Source organism: Camelina sativa, chromosome 4, assembly GCF_000633955.1.
Source record: "Camelina sativa cultivar DH55 chromosome 4, Cs, whole genome shotgun sequence".
NCBI classification, from domain to species: domain Eukaryota; kingdom Viridiplantae; phylum Streptophyta; class Magnoliopsida; order Brassicales; family Brassicaceae; genus Camelina; species Camelina sativa.
In genome coordinates this window covers 25,658,449-25,672,147 of record NC_025688.1, presented here as the reverse complement: position 1 = coordinate 25,672,147, position 13,699 = coordinate 25,658,449, and the positions used below count along the sequence as shown (strand labels likewise).

General features: G+C 36.4%; 2 protein-coding genes across 3 annotated transcripts; both read right to left on the bottom strand.

Annotated features, from left to right (window-relative positions):
- LOC104784298 lies at positions 3,677-6,501 on the bottom strand. The gene is made up of 2 exons (XM_010509345.1): positions 5,752-6,501; positions 3,677-5,692 (listed from the first exon to the last, which is right to left on the bottom strand). The coding sequence occupies exons 1-2, from the start codon at positions 6,499-6,501 to the stop codon at positions 3,677-3,679; spliced, it is 2,766 nt and encodes a 921-aa protein (XP_010507647.1).
- LOC104782445 lies at positions 6,692-8,279 on the bottom strand. Of its 2 annotated transcripts, none has more exons than XR_767010.1 (7): positions 8,259-8,279; positions 7,984-8,172; positions 7,834-7,903; positions 7,518-7,657; positions 7,198-7,258; positions 7,003-7,072; positions 6,692-6,904 (listed from the first exon to the last, which is right to left on the bottom strand). XR_767010.1 is itself a non-coding variant. In XM_010507379.1 (7 exons), the coding sequence occupies exons 2-6, from the start codon at positions 8,122-8,124 to the stop codon at positions 7,056-7,058; spliced, it is 429 nt and encodes a 142-aa protein (XP_010505681.1). In that variant the 5' UTR covers positions 8,125-8,172; positions 8,259-8,279; the 3' UTR covers positions 6,692-6,904; positions 7,010-7,055. The 2 variants fall into 2 exon arrangements, 1 of the variants encoding a protein (XP_010505681.1); XM_010507379.1 differs by having other exon boundaries at positions 7,010-7,072.

The following is a 13,699-nucleotide window of genomic DNA, read 5'->3' as shown; positions in this document are numbered from 1 at the left end:
AGAGCCTAGATAGAAGCCATAAAAAGAGCAATCCGACATCCTCCCGATTCGGAAACGCAGAGACAAGGAGCGGAACATAACTACTTCGATGAGCCTTGAAAACGAAACAAGAACAAAACTCATCTACAGAAGCTACCATCACCATCAACTTCTACCTACGAGCAGAAAGATCTGAAGCAGAGAAACCAAGCATAAACTTCGAACAACACAAACCTCTTCTTAGTAAGGAGACGAACTAGATGGGAAACTAAAAGCTAAAACCAGACAAAACGGATGAGCGAGAACAATGGCGAAGTGAAGTCTGCAAACAGAACACTCACAATCCAAACACGGCATCAAAACAACTTAGAAGCACATGAGCGGAAAAACAAATATGGGTTGTGAGCATGCGCAAAAACAAAAGCTTATCGCCGTCGATCTCAGATCCGGTACCATCCTCTTCGCAAGAGCCACAAACCAAGCAAATCTGAAACGCTCGACCGTTTCCGCAAGACACCCAAGATACAAGCTGGTTAAACTAGAACGAATCCCCAATCGAAATCCAAAAATTTCCCATAATCTTAAGATAAAACTAAAACAGTGCAAGAGAAGAAGGGAAACAGGGAGACCGAAGCCGGTGCTGGAGGAGCCACCGCACTCCGGTCTCAGATCTAAAAAACTTGAAGCGCCGCTGTGTATTAGGTTAGACGAGAGAGATAGAAGAAAAATAGAAAAAGCCAAAAAAAATCCACATGTAAAATGTTCTTATGAGATAAAACTAAATTTTCATTAGTTAATTAGGAAGGTAACAAAATAAAATAAAGTAAAGTAGTTAAATAACAGTGATGTGACAACAATTTTAAAACTTGGTTTGTATAACAATCGTCCAAATAATCTTATACTATTTCAGTCACATTGAGATTGCGATTGAAATAGCATAAGATTATTTGTACTGAATATATGAGATAAATGTACGTTTTTATGTTGTCCAGATTTTTTTGATAACCTGATATGGCCTAAAAAACTTTCCAAAATCAATAAGTTGAACTACTAAAATCAGAGCATCATATTCTATTCTTCCTCATCGTTTCCCTTGCCCTCTCTTCTTCACCCTTTTTTCCACATGTTGATAACGTCTGATGTAGCATAACAGTTTGTCTTAGGCCCTATCAGACTGTGTAAGCTTCTTTATAGATACGTACGTCTTCTTAAATGAGAGTCTGTATTTTATCGTGTCAACGGATTTTTAAAAGTATACAAACAAAAACTTATAAGACAATGAAATGAGTTCTTCGTAATATTATTGTTTAAAACTCTATTTTATTTACTAAATAAATAAATATTACGCTAACGATTCAAAAATTTTGATTTGATGAATTTTCTAATTTTCACTCTTTAAGACTTTCCAATATCAATGTGTCATTTTGTTCTCTTAGTACATTAAACTATTTTATTGAGTCCAGTTAACAAAGTCGTTGTAGTATAGTGGTAAGTATTCCCGCCTGTCACGCGGGTGACCCGAGTTCGATCCCCGGCAACGGCGTTTTTTATAATTTTTCTCCTTCTTCCTTTTTAACCTGAGGCCCAACATGGACTATTGGGCCGTCTCTGAGGCTGTCCTTATAAACGTTTTGTCGTCATTGTTCTTCGCTTCGCTCAGCAATGTTCGATTTCGTACTATTGGACTTTGATTACGTATATAAAATTATGAATATGATATAAAATAGTTACATACGAAACAGCATGATATTGGATTACATTTCAATTTTTTAATACAAAGACTTTTGGACAGACGTCGACTTCATTACAAAGAGACTTGCCTAAACTTGTTGCCTTTGTCGAAACATAAAGAACCAACATGTCAAAGCCATTTTATATTGACATTGGTTTCATCTTAATCTTTTTTTTTTTTGTCAATAGTTTCATCTTAATCTTTTATACATTAAGATATACACTCTTTTTTTGTTTGTTTGTTACTTTCTCTTTCATATGATGTTTTTTAAGACATATATACAGTAAAAGGTTTATGTTATTAATATATAATTGTGAATACAACACCGAGTTATATACAAGTAGAGATCTAGCTAGGGTATTAGAGGGAAAATAATTACATTATACACTTTACATAAAGGGAAGATACGTAATATAAATCAGTATCAATCAGTGATTATGATTGATTCTTAATACGCCTCCTCAAGATGGAGGGGCAAGGCGTAACTCCAATCTTGTTTGAGAGAGTGGTAAAGTCTGTACGAAGTAGTGGTTTGGTGAGAGCATCAGCCAACTGATCCTTGGTATGCACATGAACAACTCTTAAGGCTCCCGATTGAACTTGATTGCGTATAAAGTAATAATCCAAAGCAATGTGCTTCATACGAGAGTGGAAAATAGGATTTTCACACAAGTAGGTAGCACCCTTATTGTCACAATAAACTGTTGGAGCAAGAGGTAAGCGGATACCAAGCTCCTGAAGTAGTGAACAAACCCATATAAGTTCGGAGGAGGTATTGGCGACTACACGGTACTCAGCCTCCGTAGATGAGCGAGCAACTCCTCTCTGTTTCTTCGAAAACCATGAGACTGGATTGTGACCAATGTAGAGGACATATGCATTGGTGGAGACATAATCATCAGAATCACCAGCCCAATCTGCATCAGAATATGCATGAAGAGACAAAGAGTTTTGTCGTTTGAGAAATATCCCATGCGTTAAAGTACCTTGAAGATAGCGGAGGAAGCGCTTGACAGCTTGCCAATGAGATGTTGTTGGAGAATGCATGTATTGAGATAATCTGTTCACGGCATAGGAGATGTCAGGTCGAGTGAAAGATAAATATTGTAAGCTGCCAACCAGACTTTGATACTTTGTTGCCGAGTTGAGCTGGAGCTTCGGAGTAGTGGCCATAGGAGTGTGAACCGGTTTGGAAGTAAGCATATTTGTGCGGGTCAGTAAGTCAATGGTGTACCGTAGCTGATTCAAGTGTAAGCCAGAGGGTGTCCGTGTAGTCTCGACACCAAGAAAATAAGACAAATCCTCATGATCCTTAACCGAAAATCTTGTGGCAAGACCATCAAGTGTACGATTGAGTAACTCATTATCATTCCTAGTGACAAATATGTCATCAACATATATTAACATATAGATAATTGAGCGTCCCTGCCGTAGAATGAACAAAGACATGTCTGCCAGTGAATTAACAAAGCCCACAGTGAGAAGATAGTCTCGCAGTTCATTGTACCAAGCTCTAGGAGCCTGCTTAAGACCGTATATCGCCTTTCTAAGTTTACACACATAGTGAGGATGATCTTGATCAACAAATCCTGGAGGTTGCGACATGTAGACCTCTTCGGTGAGATGACCTTGAAGAAATGCGTTATTAACATCAAGTTATCGGATTCGCCAGTCACAGTTCAGAACAACGCAAGCACAATACAGATTGTGGTAGACTTAACTATAGGACTAAAAGTTTCAATATAGTCTAAACCGGGTTGTTGAGTATAACCTTTGGCAACTAACCTGGCCTTGTAACGACTAAGGGAACCGTCAGGATTGTATTTGGTGGTGAAGATCCAACGGCAACCGACAATGGTGACACTCGGAGATGGTGGTGGTACAAGATCCCACGTATGATTGCGTAGCTTAGCATTCATTTCATCGGTGAGAGGACGAAGCCAACGCTCATCCTTAATGGCTTGACTAATAGTGTGGGGTTCCGTTTTGTGTTGAAGGAAGAGATGCCGTGAGTAAATAGCGCTTATTCGGCTTTGAAATACCTGTCTTTGCCTTCGTAGACATGGGATGTATGTTGGTTGGTGGTGGTGGTGGTGCTTGAGCATTGGCCGGAGCAGAGTGTGTGTTGGAGGAAGACGATGAATCGGAAGTTACAGATCGGGTAGGGGACGAAGGTGAGGTTGAAGAATCATTTTGGTCAGTGACTGAATTTTGTTGGTGGACTCGTGTTTGTGTTTGGGTCTGGTGAGAGTTATTTAGTTGTGGGACCGAATTTGGAGGTGGTTGTAAGGTATGGGCCGTGGGTTGCGGCCCATTTTCTGTGGGAGCAGTAGGCTTAGAGGAAGATGGAGAAGATATCGAAGAGGAAGAGATAGGAGACGAAAGATTTACCGGAGAGGGCGAAGAGACCGCCGGAGATAGAACCAAAGGAGGAGAGGCGTTGAGCGGCAAAGGAGTTGCTGGAACAGTGGTGGTATTGGCGGATGATGTGGATTGCGATGGAGATAGAGAGGGGTGGTGAGGATCTAAGCACGGGGCGAACGATTGTACGAGCGGAATGACAGATGCGGTCGGTGTGAGACCATTATCAGATGTAGCAGGAGCAAGGACAGAACAGCGGAAGGGGAAGTCAATCTCGAGGAATTGAACATGCCTTGAGACATAGACACGACCAGATTGAACATCGAGACAGCAGTAGGCACTTTGAGTTAATGAATAACCAAGGAAGACACACCGTTTGGAGCGAGCATCGAGCTTGTGACTTGTATATGGACGAAGCCAGGGAAAGCAAGCACAACCAAAAACTCGTAACTTGTTGTAATTTGGTGGTACCGCAAAGAGTTTATGATAGGGTGAGATGTCGGACAAACTCGGAGTTGGGAGTCGATTGATGAGATAGACCGCAGTGGAGAAGGCATATGACCAGTAGCGGAGAGGCATGGAAGCTTGTGAAAGTAAAGCAAGACCAGTTTCGACAATATGACGATGTTTTCTCTCAGAAATACCATTGTGCTCCAGGGTATGCGGCGGGGTAGTGTAGTGAGAGATGCCATGGGAAGCGAGATAGCCACGGAGAGCGATATACTCACCACCATTATCAGAATATAAGGTTTGAGTCGTTTCCCAAAAATGATTTTCAACCAGAGGTTTGAATGCTTTGAACACACTCTGAATAACAGATTTGTTTCGTAGGGGATAAAACCATGTGTACCTTGTAAAATGGTCCACAAGTATAAGATAATACTTAAAATTGTCAACAGAGGCAACAGGTGATGTCCAAACATCAGTGAACAAATATTGAAGTGGTCGAACTGAGGTAATAAAAGAAGATGCAAATGATAACTTGTGAGTTTTATTAAGGAGACACTCCGAACAAGACAAAGGAGCTGAAGCAGAAGAAGACAATGGTAAAGAAAAACGAGAGACTATTGTTTGTAGCACCGAAGCGGACGGATGACCAAGACGGGCATGCCAAGAAGAAAGAGTCGTCTTTGGAGTTGGTGAAGCATAGAACGCAGCAGCTTGAGATGCGGAGATTGGCCACTCGTACAAATCATTTTTAGTTTGGTCTTGGAGTAACCGGACCCTCGTGCTGAGATCCTTCACTTGAAACCAAGCCGGAAAGAATTTAATGGAGACTTGATTAGCATTACAGAACCGGTAAACATAAATGAGATTTTTATGTATATTGGGAACACATAAAACGTTTTCCAACTCAAAAGATTTAGAAAGAGTAGAGAGGATTGTTGAACCCGTATGTGTGATGAGAAGACCAGATCCATCACCAATCACAACATCTTCACCACCAGTGTAGGGACGGTGCAAGGCAAGATTCTGCAGGTCAGAGGTGAGGTGATGAGTAGCTCCACTGTCCAGAACCCACAGATCAGCATTGTAAGGAGAACCAATCGCTAGATTGGCAAGGGGTTGCCATGGTGTAAACGGACTCTGCTGCGACAAGCAGGAGGAGGAGGAGTGACGCTGAAGTTGAGGACATCTCTTTGCTGAATGACCGTGAACATTGCACAGCTGACATCTACCTTGATAGGGGTGAGAACCTCGCTGATTGTTGTGAGAACCATTATTTGGTGAGTATCGCTGCCTGTTGTTGTTGGCATTGTGACGAGTGTAGTTGTTGTTGGAATTGTTGTTGTTGTTGTTGTTGTTGCGATGGTGGCAACGTTAGTCGTGACAAGAAGCAATGACGGAACCGCAGCCGAGACAAAGAGAAGACGAGCTTCTCGGTTAAGCAAGCGTTCATGCACATAGGCAAGTGAAGGTGGAGCATCACGACTCTCAATATGATCAACAATGAGACGATAGTCATCTGGAAGACCATCAAGAATGAGCTCAATCTGATCTTCATGATCCATCGGTTTGCCAAGGTTAGCAAGAGTGTCAAAATGAGTGGTAAGACCCTGAAAATATTCATCGATGGTACGATCAGCTTTCTTCCACAGTCTGAGCTGATCACGCAATTGTTGAACATGACCACGACTTGGCTGAGTGTAGGTCTCAGCTAGAGTTGTCCAGATCGCAGCGGAGGAAGTAATCCGAGAGAGAAGTGGCTGCACGGAAAGGGAGATAAACCCCAAGAGGGAACTATACAGCAGATTATCTTGACGTTTCCAAAGATCAAACTCGGGATTGGGTAGCGTGACGTCGTTGGTGGTGGTAGTGGCAGATGGAATCACGATGGATCCATCGAGATAACCAAGCAAACCATAGCCAGAAACTTGGAGTTTCCACATTAGATAATTTGTGGGAATGAGCTTGGTGACATTGGCCATGTTGATGATAAGGAGAGAAACATTATTGGAGGTGAGAGTGTCGGTGATGGAAGGAGAAGCAGATATAACTGCAGAAAATTGAAGGAAAAAAAAAATTGACGACGGAGAGAGTTACAGATCTATGGATCGTAGACTGTTTGATACCATGTAAAAAATTTATGTTATTAATATATAATTGTGAATACAACACCGAGTTATATACAAGTAGAGATCTAGCTAGGGTCTTAGAGAGAAAGTAATTACATTATACACTTTACATAAAGGGAAGATACGTAATATAAATGAGTATCAATCAGTGATTATGATTGATCCTTAATATATACTTTCACAAGTTTTTTAGTTTACATTTGTAGATATAATATATTTGGATACGTCAACTTCCATATTCACTTAATTAAGGTCCCTGCGAGTGAACGGTATCAAAGAGATATTACTAACTGGAAAACCTGTGAGGCATACGCAAGTATCTATGATGTTTATATATGCTTATATGTACCTTACCAGTTACCACTTACGCCGTTATCGATCGTGCTTCATCAGCTAGGGTTTGCTAATTAGTAATAAAGCGATCCTGCATATTTTGATTTAAAAGATAGTATATAGAAACGATCAATCATGTAATATTAGTATATCAAAAAAAAAAAAAAAAAAATGAGAGACTGCATTTATATAATAGAAAAAATGTTGTTGTTTTACCATCCCACCAGTTTCCTCTTGGAGCACTTTCAGAATCGCCTTCCTCTCCATCTTTCTTATACTGTATAATTCAGAATTAGCTAGATTATTAGAGTTAATACAATGGGGCATTTGCAAAAGTAGATGTAGACTTAGATATATTATATCCAAATGAATATATACTATATGACAAAACGTATATAGCTCATATATCCACTTCCGTTTTGAAAACGCAATTTTCTTGTATTATGTGAATTCTCTGCTTGGAAACCTAATCCGAGTTCTAGTGTTTTTGTCGATATGCAACAAAAATATTGTGGTAATGAAAGTGGGGGACTTACAGCATCAGGGTTGGTAGTTGAATAGGAATAGTTATCTTGGCCTCCATAGTATATGGATGAGCTCAAGTTGCATGGTGGTTGTGTTTCTTCATTTTGGTAACTCTTTCTCTCCTTATTTTTGCTCCTTTCTCCTCTCTCATCTGCACCCCATTATCCACATTTCTCACTTTTAATAACTAAGCGTTGTGTTATGTACTTCATTCTTAGTTTTAGCCTTTAGGTGTAGTAGATTAATTTTATTTTATTTTGCTATAAAAAGATTAATTTTATTTAAAAGGACTAACACGTCCAAAACTCTTAACTAGAGTAAACTCACTTGGAATCCCCAAATTTGTAGGTGGATATTTGGCAGCTCCATTTCGACTTGCCAAGTTTGCTTGCGTCTCCTTGAGTTGAGAACAAAGGAAATTTCTGTGAATACGATGTATATCTTTTATAGAATGATGATGATGATACTGATTCATACCGTTGAGGTTGGTGGGAAAATAGAATTGAACAATCCTGTTGTTGATGATGAAGAAGACGAAGGAGAGACTCTTGGACCGAAAAGATGATCCAAAGATGAAGAAGATGAAGAGGAACCAGATACTGACTTTTTCTTGTCCATCACCGCAAGCTCTTTTTAACTTTATGTTTTTGCTTGCGTGTGTGCGTACTAATGTGTTTTATATGCTAAAGGATTAGTTCTTTGTAGCTAACTGATATATGTTCAAATGATAAAGGAAGGAAACGAGAAGTTACCTTGAGAAGTTGTTTGTGTTGGGAAGGTATGGTGGGACTTACTCACTCTCCTATGAGCTTATTTATAGACACTGTTAACCACTTGCACACCTTTGACTGTATTTGAAGGAATATTAAGAAACCATTATTCTAATTTCGTTTGGGTAATTCCGTGCCATAAAAGATATCCCATTTCTGGAAGCATTTTATGATTGACATTAAAATTGTTTGATTATCGATCGGACTAATCAACCAATTAATCGCCAATCAAGACACTTGCTGAGTGGCTGTATACATAAAATAAAAATTCGTAAAAAAAACTTTGCTAATTATGTTAAGGGGTAGACACCAATATTGATGGTTTTACAAATGATCTATTATTAGTGTACGAATAGCTTTTAAATCTCATTTGAATATTATTCAGGCTAATTTATTTATTTTGTATTCTTAAACACAATTATCGTGTCCTTTAATTCAAAGTAGAATATCCCAAATTTTACAAAACTTTCCATTCTGAATCTTCCACATGACATATATAAGACAAAGTAATTCTATCTTGTCTTAAATTAAAATCAGTCTGAACTCTCAAATACAATATACAACAATAAATCTCTTGGGTGTGATAATCAAATTGAGGCTTTGGGTCGACTAGGAAAATTTCCTATGGTTTTTGTTTTAGTACTTACATTTGCATTTGCACTTATGAAAACTCAACTTTTAGTGTTTTTATCAAAGATCTTTTGGAATTTACAAACGGACATTGAATTGCTTTTATATTGAAGAGATTATGAAACTAAACCTTTAATCTCTTTGTCCCAAAAAAAAAAAAACCTTTAATCTAAAAATATATAAATTAGAAATACATTTCGCACTCCGGTTAAAATCAGGTGATGATGTTTAATTGAAAAAGGAATACAAACTAGAAGCTGTGCTTAAGGTTGAGGAAGCCTAAGGCGAACAAAAAGTGAGTTCTTCTACATATACTCGTCGTCATAAAGCCTAAGTCATAGCATTTAACACTACGAGAAAAAACCCAATATTTAGACCATATACAAAGAATAAACGTTTTGTGAATCTATTGAACGAAATTTAACCGTTTTCGATGGACATGGAGGAATTTTCTTCTTTTTTTTTTATTTTTTATTCATAGAAATGCAAATGTAAAAGCTGATTGTTTGGCATGCCATGCGCGCACATCTCCGCATAATATTGTGTATATGACTCAGCTAATCTTTTGTTAACATTAAAAAAAAAAAAAGAACTTAACCGATAGAACATAATGTCAATACGTGTGATGGGTATTTGTCCTAATATTCTTTTTTTATCGATTGTTTGTTTGACTATGCCTTTTTAAACAATCTCTGCAAATATACAGCGCATGCATGATCCGTTGTATCATTATCTAACAAACACTTAGAATTATCAGTACAATGTAAATTAAATCGAAGTATAAACCATTGGTATACGCTACTCTTACGCAAGGAATAATTCGACTGCAAAAAAAGAAGGAAAAATGTAAAAAGAAAGATTGAATGGGATGAGACGTGTCCTTCATGGGGCTTGAGGAGCTTATGACATGTTCACCATCATCATCACATATCATCCATTTGTAACTTTCTCAACTAATGGACACCATTGACATCAAGAATGTCAAAAAGACTTTGATATAGAGATAGGGATTAAAGATGAGAGAGAGGCAGCCTTTTGAAAAGAGGATTAGATCCCTTACCAGACAGTCAATGAGAGCCATAGCTTGAGGGTTAAATTAAAGAAACTCTTAGCTACAAATGCTCTCTGCTCCCCAACCTTGGATCATATATATACTGTTTGGATCTTTTATTATGCTTAGTTGACATTGCATATATTTTTCGCATGGTTAGGATCCTTAGATACATTGCACATAGTAATTGTAGTAATAAGTAGGATTCGGACTTGGGTATCTTTTGCGCATATCTTATTTTGGCTGGTTGATTGATAATGTATAGTAAGTTGATATTCTCAATTTACAAGTTAGAAACCTGTCTTTTATTTCGAATGTTTTTATATTTGATATCTATGTTAGACGTTTTTTTAGGCTACATAAATTATTTATATTGCTTAATTTATCAGCATTTTCATATTTTGTTGGTACACATTTTTTTTTTCAATAGAAATAGTATACAAACTTGTAAACGAGCTATAACTCATAAATAAATAACATATTCAAACCGAACATTAGACCTAGATGATCCCGATTTCTCCATGAATAAAGAACACATACTTTCTTTCAAGGATGATGCCATAATGGCCTTCATCACAGCTTTCTCATCCATTTTATCCGTTTAAATTATTTTAGTCGAATTGATGTAGTAAAGAAGAAATATAATATGCGGAATAAATGAGTATATCGAGATATACAGAAATTTAAGAAAACACAAAATTAATAGATAACAAGACCTAAACAGTATAAAACAAAAAAAGAGATGACAAAACTTTAGTGTTCCTTGTGTTTCCCTAAAGCTCAACAAGAAGCACTTGCTCCTTTTTGTTCTTATCCAGAAAAGGAATCCTATACGTGTACCCCAGTGGATTATAAGTTCAAATTCAAACATTTGACGACATTGCATTTGTAAAAATGGAGTTCATTTTCTAGTTGATTATACACTACCAAAGTTGACATGTATAGTTACTATATATTTTGTAGATATAACAAATATTTTGTAGCAAAAACATATTTGTTACACTTTAGTTACAAATAAACTTAGTAACTATATCATCGTAGCAAATTTCTACATCGTAACTCTTCGTGGCAAATTTGCTACACAGTTAATTTGTATTCATTCCTACTAATTGCTATATATATATATATTTGTAACTAATTTTGACCAATAAAATGGTCGAGAATACTGACCAAATGGTCAAAAATTTATGACCAGTATGGTAGTCAAAAATAATTACGACAAAAAAAAGGTCAAAATCTCCTGATGAATAAATTAGTCAATAATTATCGATCACCTGATTGGTCGAAATTTTCTATATTACTGACCCAAATGAGGTCGAATACTTCATATTATAAAATGGCCAAAATTGGTTTTTTACAAAATTATATTCAAAACTGAATTTTTTCTTGAAAAGAAAAGTCAATACATACTAATTATCATCTCCATCCAAAGCCTCAACACTTGGAGGAACCAAGTAGGGAAATTGTTTGAATAACACTATCCTGAAATAATCAATCTCTTTGGCTTGCCGTGCTTGCGCTTTTGCCTGCTCAGCCTGCGCTTTAGCTTGTTCTGCTTGTGCTTTCTCCATTTCTAATATCTTTAAGTTCGCAGCCTTCAACTCTTCTTGCATTACCAAATTAGAAGTATCTGAGAATTTAGAGGAGGATTTGTTTAAGTGTGGAAGACTACCGAAGCGAAAACGACTTCCTATATTATCCTTAATCTCCTGAAAGATAAAAAAAAAAAAATCAATTTAGCAAGGTGGCATTCCTAAATGTAAGCGTACATACTTGTTAAACGGAAACATGATACATTATCTTTTCCAAAAGATTACAATCAAACCACATACAGTGTTAGGTTCTTGCTAAATTTTTATTATTTACCTTTATAATACAAACTCATCTTTCCAATGAATTTTGTTTCTTAAGCTAGATAGATAATTACACTCACAATGACCCATAATTTCTTATGTAATATTTTATTTACCTGGAAAAAAGCTCGTTCATTTCAGATTGGGAAAGCGAGTTAGATTGTACCGATCCATCTTGGGTCTCTTCAGAAAAATATTTTCTTCTTTCTCAGCGATCCTTAGAAATTGGAAAGTGAAGAAACAATAATAATTGGACTCTCAAAACCCATAATCGTCCCTCCAAGCATCGAGAATTCAGAGCAAAAATCAATCTTTCCCTTTCTTTACAAGCATCGACAAATCAATAGTCAAACCCCCCCCATCGAGTCTAATCAAGTTTTATAATAATTGGAACAATCATAAATTCACAAAATCCATCTTAGTCAAAGAAATTGAGACTCAATAGAGAAACGTCCAGCAAAGAAATTGAGAGAGTGAGAGGCATCGTTGTTGTTTTGTTCTTGTATTGGTAAGTCGGCGTCTCAAAGCAGATCTAGGTTTAGTAATTATGTCGTGAACCTAATTACTAATTTTCGACCAAAATAATTGCTCTAAAAAAGTTTTGACTAATTACTGACAGTTTTAACTTTTTATCAAAATTTTGTCGAAATTTGGTCACAAAATTCTTTGACCATTTATGTTGTCAAAAATTTGGTCGAAATTTAGGAATTCTTTTGTAGCTAAATTTGGTCACATATTTTTGCTACGAATTTGTTACATTTACTGTTGTGTACCACAATGCTACAATATTTTGTGTTGCTAAATGTGTAACATTTTTGCTACAATATTATCTATGTTAGTATTTGTAATTATATAGCTACATTTAGTAACCAATTAGCTACAATACCTATTATCTTACATTTTGTCACTAATTTGTAATATTTTGTAGCTATTATTTGTTATTCACTTTTTTGTAACAAATTTTTGTGGCTATATGATACAAACCTACTAGTGATATGGCTATATTTAATACTTAGGGTTAGGACAACCTAAATAGCCTAAATAATTCACAGCTCTAGTTAAGTAATTCATGTACATATATATATATATATATATTTTTTTTTTTCACTTTCTTGGGTTAAAGGGAATGAAATTGAAGAACATCTATGTTTTGTGTTCATTGACCAATTTTTATTTATTTTATAGTTTTCATGAAATCGTCTTAAACTTTTTTGGGCTGGGCTATTATGGCAAACGTTTTAAATGAAATAAGCTTCAGAACTGTTTAGAGTTAGGCTTTAGGATCCAACAAATCTGGACGATTGAATTTTAGTTCTTTATAATGCATTTCATTCATATCAAATCATATTTTGTTTTAGTTCTTTCCAAGATTTCAAGTGAACCTTACAAGTGTAATTTACCGAACCAAAAGAAGAACCCTTACAATTTTAAATAACTGGTTATTAATATCATTCGGCAACAACCTATGACGGCTAGAGGGTTCGACGTCTATGGAGTATATAATTTCTTCATCTACACCATAAATCCCTTGCTCACCTGCACACAATTATATAGGATAAATAGAAAACATTTAGAAATTACAGTTATAATTTTGGTTGTTCACTTTTACAATTTGTTAGTACGACATAATTTTGGTTGGATCTGTAATCAGAGATTGGTCACAACCAGCAGTACTAGCAGAACAATCAAAACTCGTTTTTAATGTGTGTGTGTGTGTGTGTTTTTTGCATTAAGTAAATGTATTTTATCGTTTCTTTGTTGAACAAACGCACCTTTTAATTTCTCAGCCTCTTCATGGGTGAGTTCTGCTGCAAACCCACTAATGACTTACTTGTAGCAATATACAAAAGCATCTTCAGGTGACCTGATGAAAAAAAAAAAAAAAAAAA